Here is a 23,800-nt window from a genome sequence, read left to right on the forward strand (position 1 = left end):
GATGCTGCTTATTTGGGAACACTTGTTTTTTAATATTTTAGTTCACTGAAAGAGTCAAAGGTTTATTTCCTACCTGTAATGTACGTGGGTAACTGTCGGTTGTCGGTAGCCAAGGATCCAAGTTTGGATGTCTATAGGTTCACCTTTGGAATACGCAATGGTTGTATCTATCACCCACTGGAGGCCCTTTGATTTGCTCTCTAGGAACAAAAAGAAATAGGGTATTAAAAGTAACCAGAAAACGCGTATCACTTATTCTATTTTTATACTACTTCATGAGGTATGAGGTACAAACAAAACAGGGCAGCCAAAAATCACATCCAGGTTTCAGTACAGAGCACAGAAATGCTCTTAAAAACTTCAGCTAGATCAAGATTTTGCTTTCCCTGTTATTTTTGTTGTTCTTACATATTGTAGCACATAGAATAAACAACTTAGAATAAACACCCACTGGTATGAGCACAGTCACAAACTACGCTGGCCAAAACATTAGGTGCTTCCCCATTCACTAAAAGGAGAACTTGAAAGATAAAAATCCAGCTTCCTTGGTCTGGGCTTTAAGCACATTTCCAGCGGGGCCTTCATAAGTACTCGCAGTGGCAGCTCACTGATGAAGCAATAGCCATGCAGATCCTTCAAAGGTTCTTAAAAAATCAGAGTTATGAGATAAGGAGGAAACACAGCGCTTTGTGCATTAAGGACAAGAAAGAAATAAATGGAAGAGTTTTCCCAACGGAGAGGAGATTGCATCCACGAGGTCTCAGAAAAACTGGTATCAGTACTCACTCATACGCTGCTCATCATATTTAGAAACTAAAAGAAGGATCAAAGGAGGTGAAAATAACTGGCTATGAAGACTATTCACGAGAGTCAAATTTAAATCTGAACATAGATTATTACCAGCAATAGTCAAGGTCAGGTATCAACCTAGCCATGACCTCTCCCTGGCACGTCTTGAATTCCCAGGTTTACAAAAGAGGGAGTGTGGCCTATCTGGAAAGCAAACCAGGAAGGAGGGGCAGGCTGCCAAGCGGCACTTTGTGAGTTTGGCTTGTCAATTTTACAGCTGCTCTGTGGGAACCAGAGCTGCCCCGTATCTGAGGTCAAGTTATGATCAGGCTAGTATAGTAATATACTTAATTAATGTTTAACACTAGTATAGTAATATGCTTACATCATACCCAGCAGTATCTTAAAGCATTTAAAAAGCTGACTAGTAAAACCAGCCACCTGTTGGCAGAAGCACGTGAGAGGTGTTAGGTCTCAGTACAAAGCACAAGACTCTTCAAGCCTGCAGCTGGGCGCGCTAGGGAAGAAACCTGACAGAGGGACGGGCGTTTCACCACCTTTCCAGTACAAGAACAGGCGTATTCCAAATGAAGCCAAGAGGAAAAGTTTTCAAAGCAAACAGAGAAATAATTCTTCGTGCAGTGCAGAGGGGCATAAAACTGTGGGACACCTCCCCCCACCCCCGTCAAAGGACATCAAGCACCACAAGAGTTGGGTAAGAGAGGGAAGTGGACAAATACACAGCAGAGATCTGTTGGAGGGTTAGCTAAACAAGCAGAAACCCCCATCTGGCTTGGGAAACCCACCGTACTGGAAACGGAAGCTGGGAGAGTTTGTTGGGGATGCTTGCTGTGTTGACCAAGTCCCTCAACATCCACTTGGAATCACACCAGATGCCAGGCTAGACAGATGTTGGGTCTTGCCCAGAGTTCCAACTCAAATTTTACAGCAGGGCTACCTCACACATGAGGAAACCTGTGAGAGACAGTCTGAGGCACGCTAAAAGCCAGAGTCATTAACACCAGCTAGAACACACATGCAAGGACTGACTTGCAAGTTACTACCTGCATTTAATTTGATTTGCATTTAACTTAATTAAGTATGAGAAGACAGTTACCGCAACACTATCATACACATCTATCAATTATTTTAATAAGCAGCTAGTACTTCCATGGTGCCTACTCAACACTGGAGTCATACTGCTTCGTCACAACTGCACAGGCACTACCTGAAGTAAGGCCAGGCAGTATTTCCTAACATTTAGGTGAGGAGTCATTAGTAGCATGCAATGTGCCATTCCACAATTTGACCAAGTGCAAGCTACACAGGTCAAGCTGAGACATTCAGTGTCACCTTCTGGAAATAGAGTATTTTAAAGCCCTGACAGACACGTGAAATGAGAACATGAGGTCCATTAGAGGCTCCTCCAGCCTTGCCAGCATCATGACAAAGTGCTTGTCAAGTCTCTCGTAAGAAAAGCACTAAGTACAGAGCCCTTCATTTTAAAAGTAGCAATGTATTAGAGAAAAGCCAATATGAAATTAATAGCAAATCCACAGAAGTATTCATTTAGAGATGGATGGCAGAACAAAGCCATTCAATTTATTATTTTCCCAGATGTAAAGTATGAATGGATAGAGACAAGCAAGTTGTCTGAGTAAGCAACAAAGATCATTAATTGCAATTACAAAGCGCCAGATGAATATGGGCACATTAACTTATTATTTACAGTAAAATGTTTTAAAATAATTTATTAAATATTTAGCTAGTATTTCAAACTGTTCTTTCAGTGCATAATGCTTCAAACTTCATTACAGGAAGACTCCTGCAGTCCTTTTCTTTGCTGATTTCCTACCTTATGCTTTTGCAGAGCAGAGCTGCTGCATGGGTTCCTCAGACCAGCTCCAAACCTCCGGGCCTTTCCAGGACAGGGTGGGCAGGGGGAACACCTGCCTCACAGTCCACCAGCAACCCCAGGCTGGAGAGAAAAAACTAAATCCTGAAGGCAACATCAGCCTCCACAGACCCTCCTTTAGAGCAAGTGGGTCTTAGCTCAGCTACCACCATATGCAATTACTAAGATGTGCTATCAAATACAAGTCACAGGCATATGCCTGCATCCTCCAGTTTAAAATAAGCCTTACATAATCATTGAAGATCTCACACTGCCAAAAAAACCTAAGTCACCAAGGATTTCAGAAAATTAGCTTGGCAATAAATTTTGCTGTCCTTATGGGGGGGTTTCTACTGTGCTGTGCCTGGTTCACCAGCATATTTAAAGATCTTGAAATTGATAAAGAAACAGCTACACTCAGTAAGTGTGGATGGTAATGGCTTTCCAGCCTAAACTGACCTTCCAACCAGAATAAACCCTATTATTTTTTAAATGGAGTGCACTAACAGGAGGTCGGAACAGAAAGACTGCTCTGTTAGTTACTACAGCGTGAGCCCCAGGGCTGGCACTTCTAGCTGAAAAAAAGGGAGCTGCAAATACCTGTTCAACAACTCCCCTCCCCAAGTTTAGCTTGGTCAACACAGCCACAGCTGTTTCTGACAGCCAAACCCTTTTGGACTTGCTACCTGAATTCATTAAAAGACACCCTCATCCTTCATTTCTAGTCCCTGCTGAAAGACTGAGCAGCCTGGCTGCCAGTGACTTCAGCAGAAGAAACTGCTTCAGAAGCCAAATTTAAGCCTATATCTCCGAGGACTCATTTCTCTTTTGTGGTGTCACTGCTTGCCACTTTCAGCACAGGTGGAAGATCTGGATTTCTCAAGTTGCCTTAAAATGTTAGCAGTCTGATTCTTTTTAAACAGTATATACACATTCAAAACAGCTAGCAGCCTACACAGTAGTGATAAGGTACCTTGGTATGAATGGTACAGTCTTGCCTTGTTCCAACAACGTGTAACAGCCTAGACAAAAACAAACAAACCCCAACAAGCCCCAGTCTCCTAGCTTGTTTGCTTTGGTTTTTTCAGCATTGTCAAGATATTCTGTGCTTTGCCATCTTCTATGGTCCTCTCACAGCAGATACTTGACTGTCTATAATCACAAATTTAGCGGGGTTCAGAGCGTCTCTTCATCCTCTCTGTGCTCCCTGCGGTTAGTCTCAATTAATGCCAGAAGCCAGATTGTACTATGCACAAGACTCTTCAAACTGCCAGCAGACTGTCACTGCTGACCACTGAGAAAAAAAGCATGTTACAGAGATAGGTTTCAGCAGGAACCCTCACCTCCAGCCGAGCTCTGGATGGTGTGACACTGCCAGATTGCATCCGGCATGGAAGAGAATGCACAGGACAGTCGTAAACCTGAGGACTGAAATATTTACTTACATCCACTAGTATTCAGATGTAGTTTCCTGAACACTTACATCACTCTCAATGCAGCCAAAAGAGGCTGTTGCCTCCCACTGCATACCAATGTGTTCTTGTAACTTGCCGCTTGTCCTCTACTCGTCCTCATGTGATCAACTGGACTACTGACCTTAAAATTCATTCTTTTCCCACAGATTAGCTGAGACTGAACATCTTACTAATTATCCCAAGATCTGTAACAAATCACCTGAAACAAAACAAGAAGCCCCTTTTCCAGGATATTATCCAAGTAACATTCTGCATATAATAGTGAATTGAAAAGTTTGATTAAAAAAACCCCAACAAAGTCCAGTGTCCAACTCTGTAGATGAGAAAATTAAGTTTCTCTGAGAAAAATCGTCAGAACCGAATGTACTGTGCTGCACTTGAAGACAGGAAGAAAATTTCAATATGGTTCTAACCAAGCTCATAGCAGCCTTGTATCAGAGAAAAAAAAGCTGCACGGTAAAATAAAGCAGAATTAAAAAAAAAAAACAAAACAAACAAGCCAAACTTACTAGAGCAAGGCTGATCACTCCAGAATGCAGATGCTCTGGAATGCACACGTTCCGCGACAAATTGCATCCAAACCCCCTTTGAACTGCCCCGTTTAACACTTAGAATGTTCTGCTACTTCTGTAACTCACAAGATCAATTCCTGTTACCTGAAGAAACAGTGTACTTGCAACTATGTCAGAGACTGTTTGGGGTGGGCACAGCCCATCTGCCCAGAGGGATGTTTTCAGACACCAGAACTAACTTACTTCATCCTTCCACAGATACCACTTCACTATTGTCTGTACTTTCTAACTTCAAAAGTACTCAAGCCATCAAGTGATAGTACAACCCTTCCTATATGTTTTTTGATCCTTCTATTAATTAAGGAGTAAATTTACAACATTTCATTCAAATCAAACAAGCGTTTCAAAACGCAGCAAAAGCAACAACTGTTAAGTAATTTAATTTAGTGTTTACCAGCATTAAGTTAATTTGGGACTATGACAAAAGGCTTGGAAAACTCTTAGGAGGAAGAAATAAATAAATGAGGTTCAGCCAAGCCAAGTGCAGGGTTCTGCACCTGGCTTGGAACAATCCCCATTATCCATACAGGTTAGGAGATGATGTAGTTGAAAGCAGCCCTGAGGAAAAGGACTTGGGAGTATTTGTGGATGAGAAGCTGGACACAAGCCACCAATGTGCATCTGCAGCACAGAAGGCCAACTGCATCCTGGGCTGCATCACAAGAAGTGTGACCAGAGATTGAGAGAGCTGATTCTGCCCCTCTACTCTGCTCTGGTGCGACCTCACCTGGAGTGAGGTGTCCAGGTTTGGAGCCCTCAACACAAGAAGGACACGGACCTGTTAGAGCACGTCCAGAGGAGGGCCATGAAAATGATCAAAGGCTTGGAGCACCTCTCCTGTGAAGACAGGCTGAGAGAGTTGGGCTTGTTCAGCCTGGAGAAGAGAAAGCTCTGTGGGGACCTTATAGCAGCCTTCCAGTGCCTGAAAGGTGCCTATAAGAAAGCTGGGGAAGGGCTGTTCATGAGGGCATGTAGCAATAGGAGAAGTAAAGATGTCCCTGCTTGCTGCAGGGGGGTTGGACTGGATGACCTATAAAGGTCCCTTCCAACCTAACACATTCCATGCAAACAGAGGCTGCTTGCCTTGGAAAAGCAACTGATAAAGAACTGGTCGGTTTAAGTACAAGAATAATCAAATAATATTGATTGCCTCGCTCAGGAACATTTGTTGCTCCTGTCACTTTGCAGAGGAACAATCAGATAATGAACTGTGGGAGATTAATAACTAGTACAAAAATAAATTGAAAAGGGGATTGAATATTAAGAATACTGAAATCATAATTAAGGCTAATGAAATTATTGGGATGCTACTGAACTTTGCATGTGGGTGATGTACAACTGTACACAACCTGGTTTATACCAAATTAGGGAGCAGCATACTGGCATATTAAGAATGATCCACCTTGGAGCATAGTGGCTTTTGTTGTCTTTTCTTCTTTTACCCAGTATTATACACCATGCCAGCTCTGGGGTCCCCAGGACAAGGCAGATATGGAGCTGTTGGAACAAGTCCAGAGAAGGGCCACAAAGACCATCAGAGGGCTGGAACACCTCTCCTATGTCCCTGCCCATGGCAGAGGCAGTGTGCATGGAATGAGGTGATCTTCAAGGTTCCTTCCAACCCAAACCATTCTATGATTCTAAGACAATGCCTTTATTTTAATACCCAGTTAGGTCAAATACTATCAAATGCTCATTTCTGCAGAGTCTGAATCTTGCTACTTGGAGGAACACAGAGACAGGTTTGATGTTCAACAAAGTTAACAGCAACCTAAGAGTATGGAAACATAAAACTGATATTTGACAAGTGCTTTTGGTCCCCATCCAGAACTATGACAACTGTTAATGTATTTGGGGAACTTCTTTCCTTTTGTACCTTTTTGCCCTTGAGATGAAAAGGAATTGAACAGGAACAGGCCAAACTTTCCTCCTCAAGAAACCCCAAACTTTTAAAAAGGACTGGGGTATTCTGTTTCTCTCTTACAAACATAAAATCTTCTAAGACAACATGGGCTTTCTTCAGCCTTCCTTTTCTGAATGTAGCCTGAAGGGAAATATTCCAATGAATTCTACAGCTTTCAGTTAATTTACAAACTTCTCTCCACTCCTGCAAGAATATCATCTCCATTCATTGCCTATGTTGACAAGATTAACCTCAAAACTAAAAGTCTGGAAGCAATTTCTATGTAAGAGTTCTTGCTAACCCTGAAATTTAAACTTCATGCAGAAAAACCCCAGTCACGTGAACGTGTGGCTTCATTAGTATGGATCTTTGGTTCAAACTGCTAAATGATTATAATAATTTGGCTACGGAAATGCCAGCACCACCCATCAATAAGAAATCACCACAACCCCCCAATGCATTGTTTCTATAATAAGTAACAGAAATCTGCAATTAGGTTAAGTACGATCTAACGCTGCTCTTGAACATGCCAAGAAGTTAATTTTAAAAACCAAGAGACTAAAATAACCAAGCCTTGTAACTACAGGCATTATTCATACCCCAGCCATAGCCTTCCCTACAGCCCAGGTGTCCCAGAACAACAATGCTGCAGGAATATTCTTATTCTCTCATAACTCTAAGACATGATGGTCAAAACAATCCTTCAAATCTAGTCATCAGTGACAGTTAACTCCAGCAGCATGGGGACAGCTGTCAAAAATCTGTAGAATGGAACGTGAACTCAACAGAAAACAGTATATACTATATGTACTATATATGAATACAGCATACAGTACTGTATGCAAATAAACCTTTAAAGCCAGGAATAGACATGTGAGCATAGTTTGAACGTTCCAGAAATACATTTACCATAGCTCCATACTACCATAAAGCAATGCACACCATCACTCCTGTTGAAAGGAGCAGCCCACCTTCTTGCTCCCTATGGGTGCTCATTGCGCTATTTGCTTTACCATCCTGTGTGTCAAGCCTAGCAGTCATGCAGCCACACCACTGACTGCAACAAACTGAAATTAAGGTCATTTTGATGTTGAGAGAAAAAAAGAAGCTAAGTGCAACTAAAAGTAAGTATGAAAGTGTTTATATAAATACAATGGTCCATTATGGATGTATTTGTCATCTGAAGAGACCGATTACCCTTGTTTCATCTGGGATAGTCTTAATTTTCTTCCTGGTACCTGGTATAGTGCTGCATTTTTGATTTAGTGTCAGAATAACGTTAATAACACACTGATGTTTTAGGTGTTGCAAAGTGGTGTTTCCACTAAGTCAAGGACTTTTTAGTTTCTGACATCCTGCCAGTGAGAAAGGTGTGGGTGCACAAGAAGCTGGGAGGGGATACAGCCAAGACAGCTGACCCAAACTAGCCAAAAGGGATACCCCATAGCATATGATGTCATGCTCAGCATATAAACCAAGGGGGAGTAGGCTGGGGTGGGGGAGGGAGATGACAATCACTCAGGGACTGCCTGGGCATCAGTTGGCAGGTGATGGGCGATGTTTTTTCATTTTCATTATTTCTTTCTCTTTTTGTCACCTTCCTTTTCTTTAGAATTATTATGATTATTCTTCATTATATTTTATTTCAATTATTAAACTGTCCTTATCTCAACCCACAAATTTTCCCGCTTTCACCCTTTCAACTCTCTCCCCTAGCCCCCGGGGCTGGGTGAGGGTGGTGCTTAGCTGCCAGCTGGGGTTCAACCACACCACCAACTCCACACAACATTTTGCTTAACTCAAATCCTGGACATCAGCTTTCCATCCATAAGTCTGGTCTTTACCTTTTATCACAGCGTCTCTACCAGCTGGGTTTCCATTTTCTTGCGGTGCTACAAGTGTTTTGAGGATGACTTGTGTTGCCCCAAGTCTCGGCAGGGTGACGTGTTTGAGAAATGGCAAATTGTTTTTCTTGGCAAATGCCTGACTGGTTTCTCTCCTTTTCCTAAGGAAGCCACCCTCTGGAAATAAAACAATCCATTTCCGATTTCGACTCCTGTAGTATTTTTCTAGATGTTCCTTGAGTAACACAAGCTGCTGGTCACGGTGTGCTCTTCCCTGTAAGGACAAAAAACGTTACCTAAATAAAATTAATATTTAGAAGAGACAATGTTAGGCAGATAATTATTACATTTCTAAGATTTCTCTCTTCTCAGAGATGCAAATAAGCCTGTAAGACAACATAAAGGACCTACTGGTGGCCAAGTTAATGCCAGGCTACAGAAAGGCTGGAAGAAAAAAAAGCACACCCCTGAAATCGAGGATGAAGATCCCAATTTCATGACTTCTTCACAAGATTGTAACTGGGAGCTTCCCATAACAGGAGGGTGCATTTACAGAATTCCCTAGGTGATACCGTGTCCCAGGTTGAATTTGCTAATTTGAATTCTGCACACACAGTCTAAGGGTCAAGCTGTGATTTTGGGGTCTGTGTGTCAGCAGTGATTTCTGCAAGCCAGACGGGATCTTTGCTTACCTCACGTGCTACACACCTCCCGCCCCACCCTCACCCCGTATTAGAATGCAGAGGTACCACAGACAGACTTTGAGACCAGGCCTGTGTTATTACCACAGCAAAACCACAGATTCACTCAAGTCTGCACTGCTGGAACGACTCATTCTCTTCCCCCACTTTGATGTATTAGCATGTATTAATAATGTCCTTAATTAGCACAGCAAAATCTTTGGTATCTTCAATAACGATCTTTTCTCTTCCATCTCTGCACCCAGCAAGAGCAAGCTACCCAGATTTTCACAGGAATGGATTTACATCAATTAGCATTTTTGAGTGCTCCAAAGTGACTTCGTTAAATCACTCAAAAGACCCAGCAGTCCACAAGTGAAGCTCTCCTCAGCAGAGGTGACTTCAGTTCTCTGAAAATCAACAAAACTGCCACAAAGCTTACGTCTTTAGAGACCTTTCTTTTACTAACTAATTTTGCCTGAGGTTTTCTAACCATGCTTCTAGTTTTAGTGAGAAATCTAACTTTAACTGTATATAGCTGTGATTAAATATTTCTTTACTTAATTCTGACTAAATGAGTTTCTCCTTCTCTGTAAAGTGAAAATTCATTCACCCTCTCTGTCTGCCCGCACATTTTAAGTCCAGAGAAATAATAATAAGGAGAGGAAAGAAATGTGTATGCTGGATGTTGCAGTTGACATAAATGGCAGCAGGTTCATGCTTATCTTTATACTTCTAAGTTTCTACTTTGAGAGTGCAGTTTCATCACCAGCTACCAAACTACAACAGAAAACCAAGCTGTAAGAAATAACCTTAGGTTTTCACTCCTTAAAAATTTGGGATGCTGAATGGAACACACTCTTTCCTGATACTCAAATAATAAACAACCTTTGAGTATCAATTAATTACTATTTATGCACGTCCATCACCACTTTGAACTGGTCTACCATGTCACCATCAAAAGGTGACATGATCTTTGACAGAACAGTGAGTGACCTAACCAGACTTACTGCACAGCTTAAAGGTCACTAAGGAAGGAAGAGAGACTCTAACAACAGGCAGTCAGAAGCAGAGAGACAAAAAGGACTGCCCATGTACTTTGCTTGTACACCTCCCATCATGATTGGGTTCTGTGAACATTCATGTCTAGGCACATAATAAAATAAGCTCTGGAAAAAAGCAGTTTCAGAACAAAACTCAACCCAAATAGACACATTAGAGCATGGTTATTTCATCCTGCAAAACACCGAGGAGGTGATGAGTAAGTCCCACAGCACCACAAAGGTACAAATGTAAGAATAAATCAAAGCACTGTGACAAGTTCCTATTTACCTGTCTTATAAAGAAGTCTCCATGGATTAGAGACACGATGCCAAAGTTTGTATATTTGAAGATATGATCCATCAGCCACATCATCTGACGGACAACCTGGAAAGTTGGAAAAAAAAAAAGTTCAGTAAATATTAAGTGCAGAGAATTATTTATACTGACATTCTTGTCACCCCAACAGCAATAAAACTAGCAAATATATGGTATAGTCATTTATGCCCCAAAGTATAAAGCAGCATTGGTGCTACTTTTCTCTCTTAAGAGAAGGATTAAATAGCTGCCCTTTTGTGTATACACACACACATATATATACACAAGGTTCTACACTATTAGCCATATGCTAGAATAATTTCTGCTCTGTCTTTGCACACAGGCAGTGTAATGCTTCTTGTTGACATACCACAACAACCTTAAGCCAGTTGCAAACTAAAACCATTGTCTGTCTTTGTCAAGGTAGTCAAAACAATGTGAGATGTCCAACTGATTTATGCCCACCACAGAAATGTGTTTCCTTGTATTTTTTTGTACTTGGCTGTTTTGGGGATGAGATCATATGATTCTTATGCTTCTGATGTGCATGTGCTCCATACATGCTCACTCTGTCTTTTGACAGTAGCATTCACCTAGACCTATGTAGAGCCCACATGCCATTACTGATTTCTGTCATGGCAGAGCAGCCATATGCATCCCTGAGAATTTTATTAAGTCATGCTCCTTGTCCCAGCCAACAGGCACAGCAGAAGGCAAAAATAGAGGTTGAGCCATTAAATTCACTTTGACTATCACTTCTTACAGGACAGTGAAGGCAGATGATATATCTTTTCAGCCCCTTGAAATTTAAAATACAACTAATTACTCCAGAAGTAGTAAATAACAGAAGGGAAAAGCTTCTTCTCTCACAAGTTTTTTTACCCTCTACAGCTCCTACATGTAGATTTTAAGATGATGGTAGAAGTTGGCACTCCAAAACTGGAAAAAACAGTATCTCTTACACACTCTCAATCATCCATCAGGCTAGCTGCCTTTACTCTTCCTGATGTTATATGCACACCCAAGACTGACTGAAGTTCACTGAAACTTAAAGTCACATAACAAAGTCACTCTATTTATCACAATCAAAAAAAACACATGGAGAATTGTGGTATTTCTCTGATAGTCAGGCACCTTCTGCTTGGCATCTTTCAGTTGTCTGAGATAAATAATTTGGGGCCAGGACAGAAGTAGAACTGTCTAAGAAAAAAAGATTTCCTCCAGAAAATCCAATACACTGTTCATGTATTATAGCTGATTACATCTTCTGCTAAAGTATACTCTGCCCTCCCCTCCAAACACCAGAAGCTCACACAGTAACTGAAATACTCGGAATCCACATCCATGCCTACAACAATACTGCTAACAGAACAGTTTGACACAGGGAAGGATGGTGGCTTTCACATCCTCACGTGTCTAGGTGGAGTTTGTAGAAAGAAGCAGATCGTGTTTCACGCAAGAATTCTGCTTGGTAAAAGCACTTGATAATTTGCAATCTGTATCTAGAATTGCATCTATCAGTAAGTCCTTCTTCCAACAAAAAATCTAACTTGTCTCTTGGAGTGCTCTGATTGCTTATTCTCTGTCTTGACCACAGAAGCTATAAATGAATCCCGACTTACATATTTGGAGAAAGGGAACTGTCACATACCCGGTTTGGGTTTTATTTTACTTAAATAAGTGCAACTGGATGTTCAGCAAAGAAGGTTTTTTACACACTTGGAAGAACACACTTGCCAAAGAACGTTTGAGATCCTTTACTGCCTTTAGACATGGAGCTGATCTCCCAGCTGCACCTCAACATCACATTTAGAAGCTAGCTACCCCTGCCTAAGAATGCATACATTAATATGACTTCAACTTCTGTGGGTTTTTTCTTTCATTCTAGGAAATTTTTTATTTTCATATATTCAATAATGTAAGACCACCAGTTTCTAGACCCTCTGGCATCACTGGAAGTGAAAAAGGAAACCATGTCTGACTGAAAAGGACATCTCTCACAAGGTTTTGCTTTGGAAACAAGCACCCACTTCTTCTTTGTGACATGATATTATTCTTTCCTGTCTGCCAGACATCCATGGGAACAAAGGCACACTATGTATTTGAGAGTGCAAAAAGAAAAATTAGATCCAGATATAACTCCCCACTTGAGACTAAGGGTGAAATGGTTTCTCATACAACTACCCCTGGGCCTGTGTTAAATAAGACATAATCTTAAAGCAAAAATTCTTCTCTGCAGAGATTCATGTTATTTCCACTTCAGTAAATAAGAAAGCCTTAGGGAGGAAAAAAGAAAGAGCAAAAGAAAAGGTGTGCCCTAAGGACAAGAGTTGTAAGAAAGCATCACTGTGGGTGTTACTGCTCTTCCAGGCATTGCAATGCCAGAAGTTCATGGCTGCACACCAGCCCAAAGATGACACATTGATGTAGGAAACCATATATATCCTTTGACAAAGCCACCACCAAAATTCCACTGATGACTTAGCCCGAGGCAGTACCCATATGACTGTCAGTATTCATCTACTACTGTAGCATTTTGAAAAACCCTGGTTTATTTTAACAAGTAAAAGCTAGTCTAACATAATATGTATTACTGGGGGAGATAAGCAAGCTTAATAATTTGCTTTTATGAAAAGTTTTGTGTCTTTTGAAGAGTCAACACTGGTCCCTGAATGTTCCATGGCAATCCTGGAGAAGCAACACATGCCCATCAGTGCCAGTGCTTCTCTCCTCCCATACCATTTTACTGTCATGTATCAGCTGGGCATTGACTTGACAGTAGGTTTGTCCATCTCACCACATCTTAGGTGACACAGGGGTCAAACTGGCATCCCTGGACCTCCTCAGTCTTTTTGAGGAGGAGTGATGTGACCATGTCAAAGATCAGTGTGACATACAAGTTATAACTAAGACAGAACATACAGACAGATCTCTGCAAGTGGGTCACAAGAGGCAAAGTCTGAATTGCAAACTGTGATCCCAAATGTGCCTGTAAGCCTAGGCAGTGGCAGGAAGTACAAAGAGGAAACGTGTATATTTATTAATGAATTAATGAATTATTATTAATGAATATACACACTATAACACACAAAATCAAAAAGGAGAGGTTCCAAGGACAGAACATAATCAAAAGGCAAACGAGATTAATGGATATTCATCCTGTTCTGCTACCAAGGGCAGAGTAGAGGACACTGCAAGGTATGGATGGTGGCTCTTCCATTTAGTATCCTCAGGAGCAAAACAGTGCTTATCAGATGAGTCTCTTATCACTTGCATTTCAAGTAGGTTTAAAAGCAAAGACATTAAGAAGTGCTTTGAGCACAGATTCCGATTTGTTTATGGATCAAAAGAATTTCTGGATGTTGTTTCAAGTCCTTTTTAATTCATTTTTCTGCTTAAGTAAGTTTAGAATGTAGAAAAAGCTTTACCAATTTTATTAAAACAATGTAGGTGCCTTCTATTCAGAGACCCACTTTCAATTCACTCTACACAGGTTTTGTAACAAAGCAACCTGAGCAGACTGACTTTCATCTTTCAAGCACCTCTACCTTTACAATGAAACCAGCAAACCCGTCTTTAAATTTGCATTCAAACAGCTGGAAGCTCTACTTTTTTTCTCTGCTGTACCCTCCCCCTGGCACTGCTTTTGCTCTGTATGATGAAGAACAGCCACATTTATAGGTTCTAAAAACAATCAGAAAGCAGCAATAGCAGCATTTTAACCTACCTCTCTTTGTTAAACACATCACCATTAAAGGGTGAGACCTCAACTAACTTATTACACTTGATTTAATTTCACAAACAGATTGGAACAATTTATTCAACTATGTAAGAAGTGATTATGTCATTTCTGATTCAGCTGCAAACGTGCTCTCCGTGGCTTGTCTTATGGTAACACATATTAGTCCTTCCATCAGAATCACTTTTAGCTAAGTTCCACTTCCCTAACAAGAGACGATGCTTTCCTTATTCACTGAAGCGAATCAAAATCAAGAAGCATATTAACATATGCATTTTTGCTTACTGCTTAGAAAAATTAAGTTGGCTGAAAACAGAGAGACTACACTATCATTCATCTACAGAATACTAGAAAAAACTGCCATCACAGTTCCTGACACAGCCCTAAGGCAACGTTGTTCAGCTGCAAGAACGTTTCCATATTTGTTCTCACCACCCAGGAAAAAAAAATAGAACTTAAGATGTCAGATGCATTCAATACAAACTTTTTTTTTTAATAAAGCAGCATTGAACTCTAAAGCCTTACAGATTACACCAGGTTTTAGTTTGCATTGGCTGGTAAAAGCAAGCAAAAGAAATTTTGGACTGCCACAGGAGTAGTAAGATCTTCCTAGTTCTGCCACTGCAGCATCACTGCAGACACGCTGCACCCATTTCTTCCAGACAGGTGGGTTTGGAGTTTTTGTCCTCCAGTGGTTTCACAAAGTCAAGACAATTCTCTTCTGCTCAGAAATCTGAAGCATGCTATTTAAAAACACCTGATCCAGCAAGTTCTATGAAGGATGAACTATCCTGATCTTTCTCATTATTTTTAGCCACTCGTACTACTCGTGCTGTGTTTTAAGCACGTGTTCAAGAAATAAAAAAGTACGAGCTTCATGAGCTAAAAACACTAAAGCCATGCTGGGCTCTGGATGTGCATATTCCAGTAGCAGTGACTGCAACTATTTAAGGCAAAAGCATACTGATTTTAAGGATTGTTTTAGTTTTCTGAAAACCTGAAATCCTAAGCTTCCCTAATGAAGATTATTTGCCTATCTCCATTTTTAAAATCTTCTACATTCACTGAACCTTACTTGGTCTCAACTTTTTAGCTATACAGTCAAACCAGATAAATATGGCTTATATTTATATATACACTACTACACATACATGAGTCAGTGATGCTCTATGATATTTAAAACACCTGGGACATCAATAGCCATGATTACATGCAATACACATCCACAGGACTATACCCTCACAGTTGTGTCTTTACCACAACATTGTCCTGGGTGCAGTTTTGGTGAAGAGAATTAAAGAATGTTTATTCTGGCATTCTACTCAGTGGAGTACAGCACCGAATACCACATATACCTAATTTCCTCAATTGCAAAGGAAATTAAAGCAGTTAAATGTACTTCTGAAATACAGTCGTCTGTAGGCTGCAGTAGAAATAAAGAAATAAGTCTCTGCTCAATCTTGAATAGGATTTTCATACTTTCTTTTTTGATTTTGTTATGAGTAAGGTCTCGGAGAATTTCTACAACAATGTTAATTCACTTGTAGACACAGTGTATACAGAATCTATATTAATATACACTGAGAAAAACAACGCCAGTTACAAGCTGTACAGATGCAACAAAGCAATTGTTGTTTCCCTTATTTCTCTGCTGTATAGTCATTAAGAAAGACAACAACACTAAGACAGACATAGCTGATGCACTGTTCAGTTTGCCAGGTATGTTTCCCACCCTTTGCATCCTAATCATATATACCCCTTCCTCATCATTTGCACATAAATTAATTTCCTGTTTAGACCCCATACTCTAGTTTCCAGCACTACATCCCCAGATGTGAATTTTCTAAACAGCAATGCATGAAACAATTGATAGCAGCTGCACTTCACACCAAGAAATGCTTAAGAGTTTGTGAAATAAGAGCTCAAGTAATTCTGACCTTAGCTAGCTGGCTTAGCTTGGACATGCACTCATAGGGAAGTCACTTTCTGTTTCTGAGCTCCTACTGAAATCCTGTACACAACTTGATATTCTGACTTGGAGAAAAATTCCACGCTGGAATATAATCATAACTGAGAAGCTAGGCCTGCACTGGTTTGCACAAAGCTGGCATGAGGTGAGAAGAAAAAGTTAAGTACATTATTATCTGCAAGGAGATATCTTCTCTCTATGTTGACCTAGACTGGACACACACTGATCCAGCTCACATTCAACCTTCTTCAAAGACAATGCTTATGGTCTAAAACCTGCTGCAAGCTACTGGCTGTCACATTAAACCAAATCTAAACAAGAAGCCTCCTATTTAGGGCCTTGTGATTATTTGGTGGATTCCCATGCAGAAGTCAGCCATCAGCCCCACACACAGATGCAAGCACACCCAACGTCGTGGCTTGCACACGCAGAAGCCATCCCACTCCCCGCTGCAGCCTACCGTGCCTTTGTCCTGAAGGCACATCATCAGAGTGCAGACGTCACCCGTTGCTTGATGGTTCACCAGCACCATGGCTTCATCTTCTGACACTGCTTTAACATCATCACCCCATTCCACTACTATTAAAAAACAAAATAAATGAGAAGGTAAATTTTACAGTGACCACACGGAAATTTCACTATCAACAAAATAAAAACCCTGAAGACCCCCACACCCAGACACATATAATAAAGAAACCTACATGCTACATGTCAATTTAAATTGGCACATAGCATAAGATAGGAATATCAGCAAGACCATCTCTCCAAGCAGAGGGTATCCAGCCTAGTTTTAAATTGCATGCACAGAACAAGAACAAAACAAAAATAGTCTACCAGAATATAGAGTTTGATCTTCTTGTGTTGTTACACCATTCCATATTTAAGGTCTCAAATTACATAAGCTTTTGACCAATTCAGCTCTCTTTTTTTTTGAGCCAATTTCAAACTCAACTCTCTCACCTCATTAGATTTAAAAGAAAGATTTTTTTTCAAAAACGCATTTTTGTTGGTTTGGTTTTTTAAACTTAGCAAGCTTATTTCATTTCTACACTTACTGTTATTAAACTACTCCTGTAAAAACAAAACAAAAAAATCTGTAGTTGGATCATTATGTTTAAATGCTACTTTAAACAAACTCAGCAATTCAAATCTAAACCAAGTTGGTTACAGGCAAGTAAGTGGGTTCAGAAAATGCTGCTCAGATGACAGAAACTATTAGTCACTATTTGTAGACCAAAGACCAGATACTCCAGTGGCAAGAATGATGTCAGGAGGGAGCTACAGTTGTTGTCCACCCAACATTGAGGTAAGGAAAAGGAGTTAAAATACCTAGTTCCATCATTACAAGAAAGAGAAGACTACGTCCCACAGAAGGACACAGGAAGGAAAACTAGAATGTCTGTTGTAATTCAAAGACCAGAATAGACCTAATGCTGGTTTTGGGTAAAGAGACAAGTGAGTAGAGTCTGGCCCTCTTCAATAAAAGGGATGAGTACTGCAGTGCAGGGCAAAGGGAGAAGATGGGTAGGCAGAGCAAATCTGTGAAGTCCAAAAGGAAAAGGACGTATTACCCATGCACATAGGATATGGTTATTTTTCAGTCTTTGTTGGGTATCTTAAGCAGTCCTTAACTGGCTATTATTTTCATTTCCGACATCAAAGGAAATATTTCGCCTCTACTACTGAATCTTTACTACTGTTATTAACAGGTGTCCAGGTGATGAACAACTCTCCTCACAATACTATTAATTACTACTGTCTTTTAATCAGTGGTTTAACTGATGCAAAAGCAATAGGCTATACACTGGAGACAAAAAGCAATAATCCATGCATAGCTTCCCTGTCCTTGCATAAATCTAATTAGCACCACACCTTTGAAAACTGTCACACTATTACTTTCTAGCAGCTCCAAAATTAATATTGACTTGAGATTTGAACACAAAGTAAAAAAAAAAACAAACCCAAACACCAAACTCAATTTGGTCACAAGTAGATGGAAACGGTCTACAGATATGAAAGTGTGAAGAACTATTCATTCTCCCATGTTCAACCTTCTTTTCTTTCCCCAAGCAAGCTAAGCACATATCCTTCCTTATTTTTCTCAACATGAACTTGGAAGATCCACTTTATCTTTGGATTGTGAGCAGCCCTGAAGAGAAGGACTTGGGACGTTGGTAGACAAGAAGCCCAACATGAGCCAGGAATGCACACTTGGCAGCCCAGAAAACCAGCTGTATCCTGGGCTGCATCAAAACCAGTGTGACTGACAAATCTAGAAACTACTCCACCCATCTTCTCTGCTCTCATGAGATCCCACCTGGAGTGCTGCCTCCTGCTTTGGGGCCCCAGTACAAACAAGACTTCGAGCTGTTGGAGCGTGTCCAGGAGGGCCACGAAGATGATCAGGGGGCTGAGGCACCTCTCCTGTGAGGACAGGCTGAGACTTGGGCTTGTTCAATCTAATTACCATATACCAGTACTTACAGGAAAGCTGGAGAGGGACTCTATCAGGGAGTGCAGTGACAGGACAAGGGGGAGATTTAGATTAGACATTAGGAAGAAATTCTTTCCTGTGAGGGTGGTGAGTCCCTGGCACAGGCTGCCCAGAGAAGCTGTGGCTGCCCCCTCCCTGGCAGTGTTCAAGGCCAGGTTGGATGGGGCTCTGGGCAGCCTGGGCCAGTGGAGGGTGGGCTCTGTTATCCCACTCCAAATGCAAGGGGAAAGAGAAGAAAAAAAGAAAAGGCTATTTCATTCTTAATTGATTTACTCAATTCATTTCATCTATCAATTGGCCAGGCTAATAGCTCAACTTCTGCAGCTCAGCTGACAGGTAGTAGGTTATTAAGTCATGGTGATTCAGCTGGACATCCTCTAGTTTCTTCTCCCTCTGCCATTTCTCCTCCAGCAATCAGGCTGTCTCTTGTGCTTAGTAACGCTTTATGGTCAATTGATTGACCTGATTATCAAGGAGAAAAGAATCAGTTTGTGAGAGTCCTTCACAGGACATTTCTGCACTGGAAACAGAACAGCAAACCACAAAAAAAGCCTGTAGAAAACCCACTACCATTACCACAATTTTTTTAAAGAAAAAAAAAGAATTTTAAGTTCACAGTGACCCTTTAAAATCAGTGGGGCAATAAATGGTTGTCTTCAACTTTCTCACCACACTGAAATTTTCAAAAAGAGCACCTTTTGCTTTAAGAAATAGTTGTGCTATTACATTCCTCCACTGCAGTTGGAAACATTCAAATCAAAACCTCAGCTGCATGGCAGCAGAACCAGGAACACTGTTCTGCTCCACTGTAACAGGACAAAAAAACCAAAACAGTTCAAAGACAAATATTTGTCACTCAGGGGCCTGAAAAGCAGCAAACATGCCTCCACAGCTTCCTCCTACTGCCAGGGAACATTTTATAAGGATACCAGTCCTGTGCCTACTGCCTCTCAACAGTTAGATTTCTGCAAATGCAGTTTAACAGTAAAATGACATCAAGGAAGGAAGGAGCAGGAAATCTGTTTAAACTGGTAATTTGAAATCACAGTAAAATGGGTAATCCTGATTAGCAATAACATCTTTTACCCACAACATTGAGGTACAAGTGGTTCAGTTGTAAGAGATACTTGATTTGCGACAGTGTTGTAAGCACAAGGCTTCTGCAAGAAAGGATGAAGAGTTTACGTGTGATTACATGTGCTATTAGGCCAAGGTGTGCACAAAATCTCTAAAACATTAAGAAAATATTTCATATGGAGAGCTGCAAACTAAGCTTTTTACTAGCTAATCATTGCAAAGCCTTAAAAAAAAAAAGAAAAGAAAAGCAATAAAAGTTTTTTTCACATTTTTACTGAAATATTGCACATCTAAATGCAGGTTCTCAGAACACTTGGCTGCTCTGTAATCATGTCCTTAACATAACTGTATGCATGTAAGCAGTGTTGTGAATAAACTTTCAAGCACTTTATTTGTAGTATGTCATTAGGGATAAATTCAGTACATTTATTTTATACCTTTGAATATACTTGGCAAGAATGAACTATTTAATTTTGCATACTGCATTTCAAAAAAATTCAAAAATGTTCTGAAATTTTTCTTTCACTACAGTGTGTGCTGTAAGAATCAGCATTAAATGCTAATGAATACCTGGGGTTATTATTTTAAGATGTATTGAGTTTTAGTATCTCATTTCTCCATTGAATTAGAAAGAAAAGAGAAAGGTGGGGGGAGGGGAAGACAAAAAAGGAAAGGAAAAAGGCCTCCTGCCAGACATTTCAACAGCCATTTGGAAATGGCCAGTGAAGGAGCCAGATGCAATTCTCATAGTAGCCAAATCTAAAAGCTATTATATTCATCCCATATATCAAAAAAATGATGCTTTATGGCAAGGTTGGGGAAACTCTTAAGTGTTCTAATCACAATTATTAAAAACCCCAGAACTGTGCAACAGTTAAGACAAATCACCTGAAAGTTACGGCACAAGTAAATGTGTCATTGATTTGGATATCCACTTTCTTTGCCATTTAGATTTAACTCTAAGTGGGTACTTAACACCGCATTTCCAGCTTTCTCCAGAAATTGGAGAAGTCAAGAACGTTTATCATAGGACTTCCCACCCCTGAGTTTATTTTTCTTCTGATCACTTGCAATCACTTGTATCCATCCAGCAAGACTTCAAGAAAATACCTGTTTCAAGAAGTTTCAGATTGGCAACACAGAGAACTGAACAAGTACCACCTTTTGTGAATCCCCTGAAAACCCTCAGTAACAATTAAGTGGCATTACTAATGGAGAGCCTCCTCTGCTTCCTCAAAGGCTGCCCTGCTTGCTAAAGCAGTTATTATTAGGTATTCAGTAATTACTGCAACTCATAACAACCACTTGTTTAAAGATTCCTCCTCATACTAAAGGATCTGTGTCTGGCAAGTTGCAACCCTGTGTCACTGTTACTCACAAATGCCTCATCAAAGCATGTTTCAGCTAGAGAACATAGGTACAGTTGTTAAACTCACTTGTCTCTCCTTTATAGTTGGGATTCTTTGATAGCTGGCATTAAGAAATCCCAGAAGTGATGCCAGAGGTTAGACATTACTTAGCATGCCTAGACCACATTAAAAAAAAAAAAAAAAAAGGAAAAAAGAAAAAGAAAGGATAAAGACTTGCTAAAGGTATTGGGTTTATTCACTACCAAAAAGGTTAAAGGCATCGGTCTCTGAAAATTGGTTGCCTACAGTGAAGGAAAACAAGGAATGGACTAAGCAAACCAGCAAGTAGTAAGGTTTTTACATTTACTAAGAGCATATTTTAAGGTTCGAAGGTATATTAAAACACCCATATAAAATCAGACAAGTACTATTGGAAAGAGAAAAATAGCTCTTCCTAACCCACCCGTTCCTTTCAAAATTCATACTGGGAAGGAAACCTACATTGTCTCTAAGTACACACACAGGACCTACAGGTGATCAATAAAAGTACAGTCCAGAAAGAGAGGGAAAGAACATACATACAACATCACACCATTGAAAACAGCTTCACTTCAGGGGTCACCTTTCTTCTCCTATTAAAGGTCATACCCTTACTAACAGAAATATTGTCCATTTCAACGCTATTACCATACAGACATCTCAAGGTTGTAAAAATAGTTTCAATCAAGATTTTGATACCAAAAAAAACCTTCCCATAGTTTATAGCCAAATTGATTCAGACTTTTATGATGATAATAAACCAACCTGCTCTGACAAATTTTTTCTTGTACTTCCATCAAGATAAAGCACTTAGAGGGAAGTCAGAGAAGCAGCACCAGCTAGGGAAGAGAAGCCTGCAAATAAAGGGAGGTTGTTCCTACAGCACATGTCAATAAGCCAAGGCTGGTTTTAAAATGTCCCAGTCATTTTTTGCACACCTCTGCATTTCACTGTATGAAACAACGTGTATTTCCTTTTGCTTTCAGCTTCAGTCTTCTTAGTTTCCACCTTATTTTTCTGCAGTTTACAGACTGCTTTGAGAAGAGGGCTTGAGCAGTCACAACATTTACGCCCTAAGTCAACCCACAGTCTTACTTCAATTAACTGAAGGTAAGAGGTGTTAAAAACAAGAGACAGATGCCCTGGCTCTCAACTTTCTAACCAACACAAGAACAACATTTTTCCTAAAGTATAGCAGTTCCTGTTAGAAAGTCTCTAGCAACAACTACTTTTGAAGACTGACTTGATTTTCTTGGAGTGCACATTCAAGATCTCATGGGTACAGTTTGTTTGAGTTCTATAATTCACTGGCACAAGAGATGATGCTTGTGGCTGAAGAGAGGGCTCCTTTTACCCATTTGTGACTGAGAATCAATAAAAATGAAACCTTAGCTCACCTTCAGTGAAGCAAACTTCTCCCACTAACTTCAGTGCAGGCAATACATAATTTCAAGAGCCTCCCTCTTTGCAATTATGCTTAAGGCAAGCTGTTTATGTAAGAAAACCTGTCAGGATACACAAGCTACGCTCCCTGCAGATATTTAAGGATTAGTTCCAATGTATCTTAATTCTTACAAGAACACACCGTTTACTGGACATACCCTCAACATTTTGCTGTAGGTCTCCAATAGCCACTCCTGCAATACTGCTTGGAGAGGCACCAAAGTCCCACAGCTCATAGCTCTGCACATCCAAACTGGAACCCCAGTTGTGTATGGTGGCTACTGCTTCCAAGGAGCAGTAAGGGAGATGTGGTGTTCATAGCCACGCAGGCAAACGTGGGCTGTGAAACACGAAGACTGCGACTGATGTCAGATTCCATGACTATACTGGTAATGAACTGCAGCAGCCGAGGAGCAACTCCACTCTGTTTCACTGCTTCTATTATTAGAAAAGCAACTGCAAGACTGAAGAATGGGATGGAGTCCTGAAATCCTTTTGAAGTACCTCGAGCTCATGAGTCAGGCCACTCACAGGAGGGGGAAGCTGTACAGCACACTCGTCCCCAGTGACAGATAAAATACATTAACTACCCAGAGGAACACCAATGCATTCTTGAACAAATATCCTAAAGCTCTAATACCTTACATACTGCAGGTGTTATAACAGTCAGATAAAAAATAGCTTGTCTGAAGCCTAGAAGAAGTGGCAGCAAACAATGGGGCAGTCCTGCCATTTTTTCCTCATGAGAGGATATTTTTCTCATACATTTTTAACACACTTGGGAAATGAAACATCAGGAAAAGTTAAGGTTATTAAGGAATACTGAAAATCAGACCACAAGGCTCCAAAGTTTAAAACAATCCTAAGCAGTTTCTAAGTATGCTCAAAAAATAACCTAGTTAGAAACACAGAGTCAGCAAGGTCCTAAAAAGACAGAGGAATCTGAACCAACTGTAAACAGACCTACGATTAACTGCTATCATTTCATTTCCAAGTTGGTCATTCCTAGTCACATTGTGGAAACACACACTGTCGATCTATCTTCAAAAACATGTGTTTCCACTATCAAAGACAGACATAAAATTTCCAGGACTGTCTTTAAGATGACCATCACCCAAAAAGAGGGATATAAGCTAAAGATGAACTTTTGCTGGTTAAAAGCTTCTGAACCCTG

General features: G+C 40.4%; 1 protein-coding gene across 1 annotated transcript in view; it reads right to left on the minus strand.

Annotated features, from left to right (window-relative positions):
• LPGAT1 (lysophosphatidylglycerol acyltransferase 1) overlaps positions 1-23,800 on the minus strand; it is a 60,128-nt gene that overhangs the window by 14,503 nt on the left and 21,825 nt on the right. The window contains exons 3-6 of the mRNA XM_084261934.1: positions 16,685-16,803; positions 10,490-10,585; positions 8,478-8,751; positions 74-200 (exon numbers count right to left, since the gene is read on the minus strand). Of these exons, the coding sequence (XP_084118060.1) occupies positions 74-200; positions 8,478-8,751; positions 10,490-10,585; positions 16,685-16,803 (616 nt within the window). The remainder of the gene's footprint in view (positions 1-73; positions 201-8,477; positions 8,752-10,489; positions 10,586-16,684; positions 16,804-23,800) is intronic.

Source organism: Gallinula chloropus (assembly GCF_964237585.1).
Source record: "Gallinula chloropus genome assembly, chromosome: 3".
NCBI lineage: Eukaryota > Metazoa > Chordata > Aves > Gruiformes > Rallidae > Gallinula > Gallinula chloropus.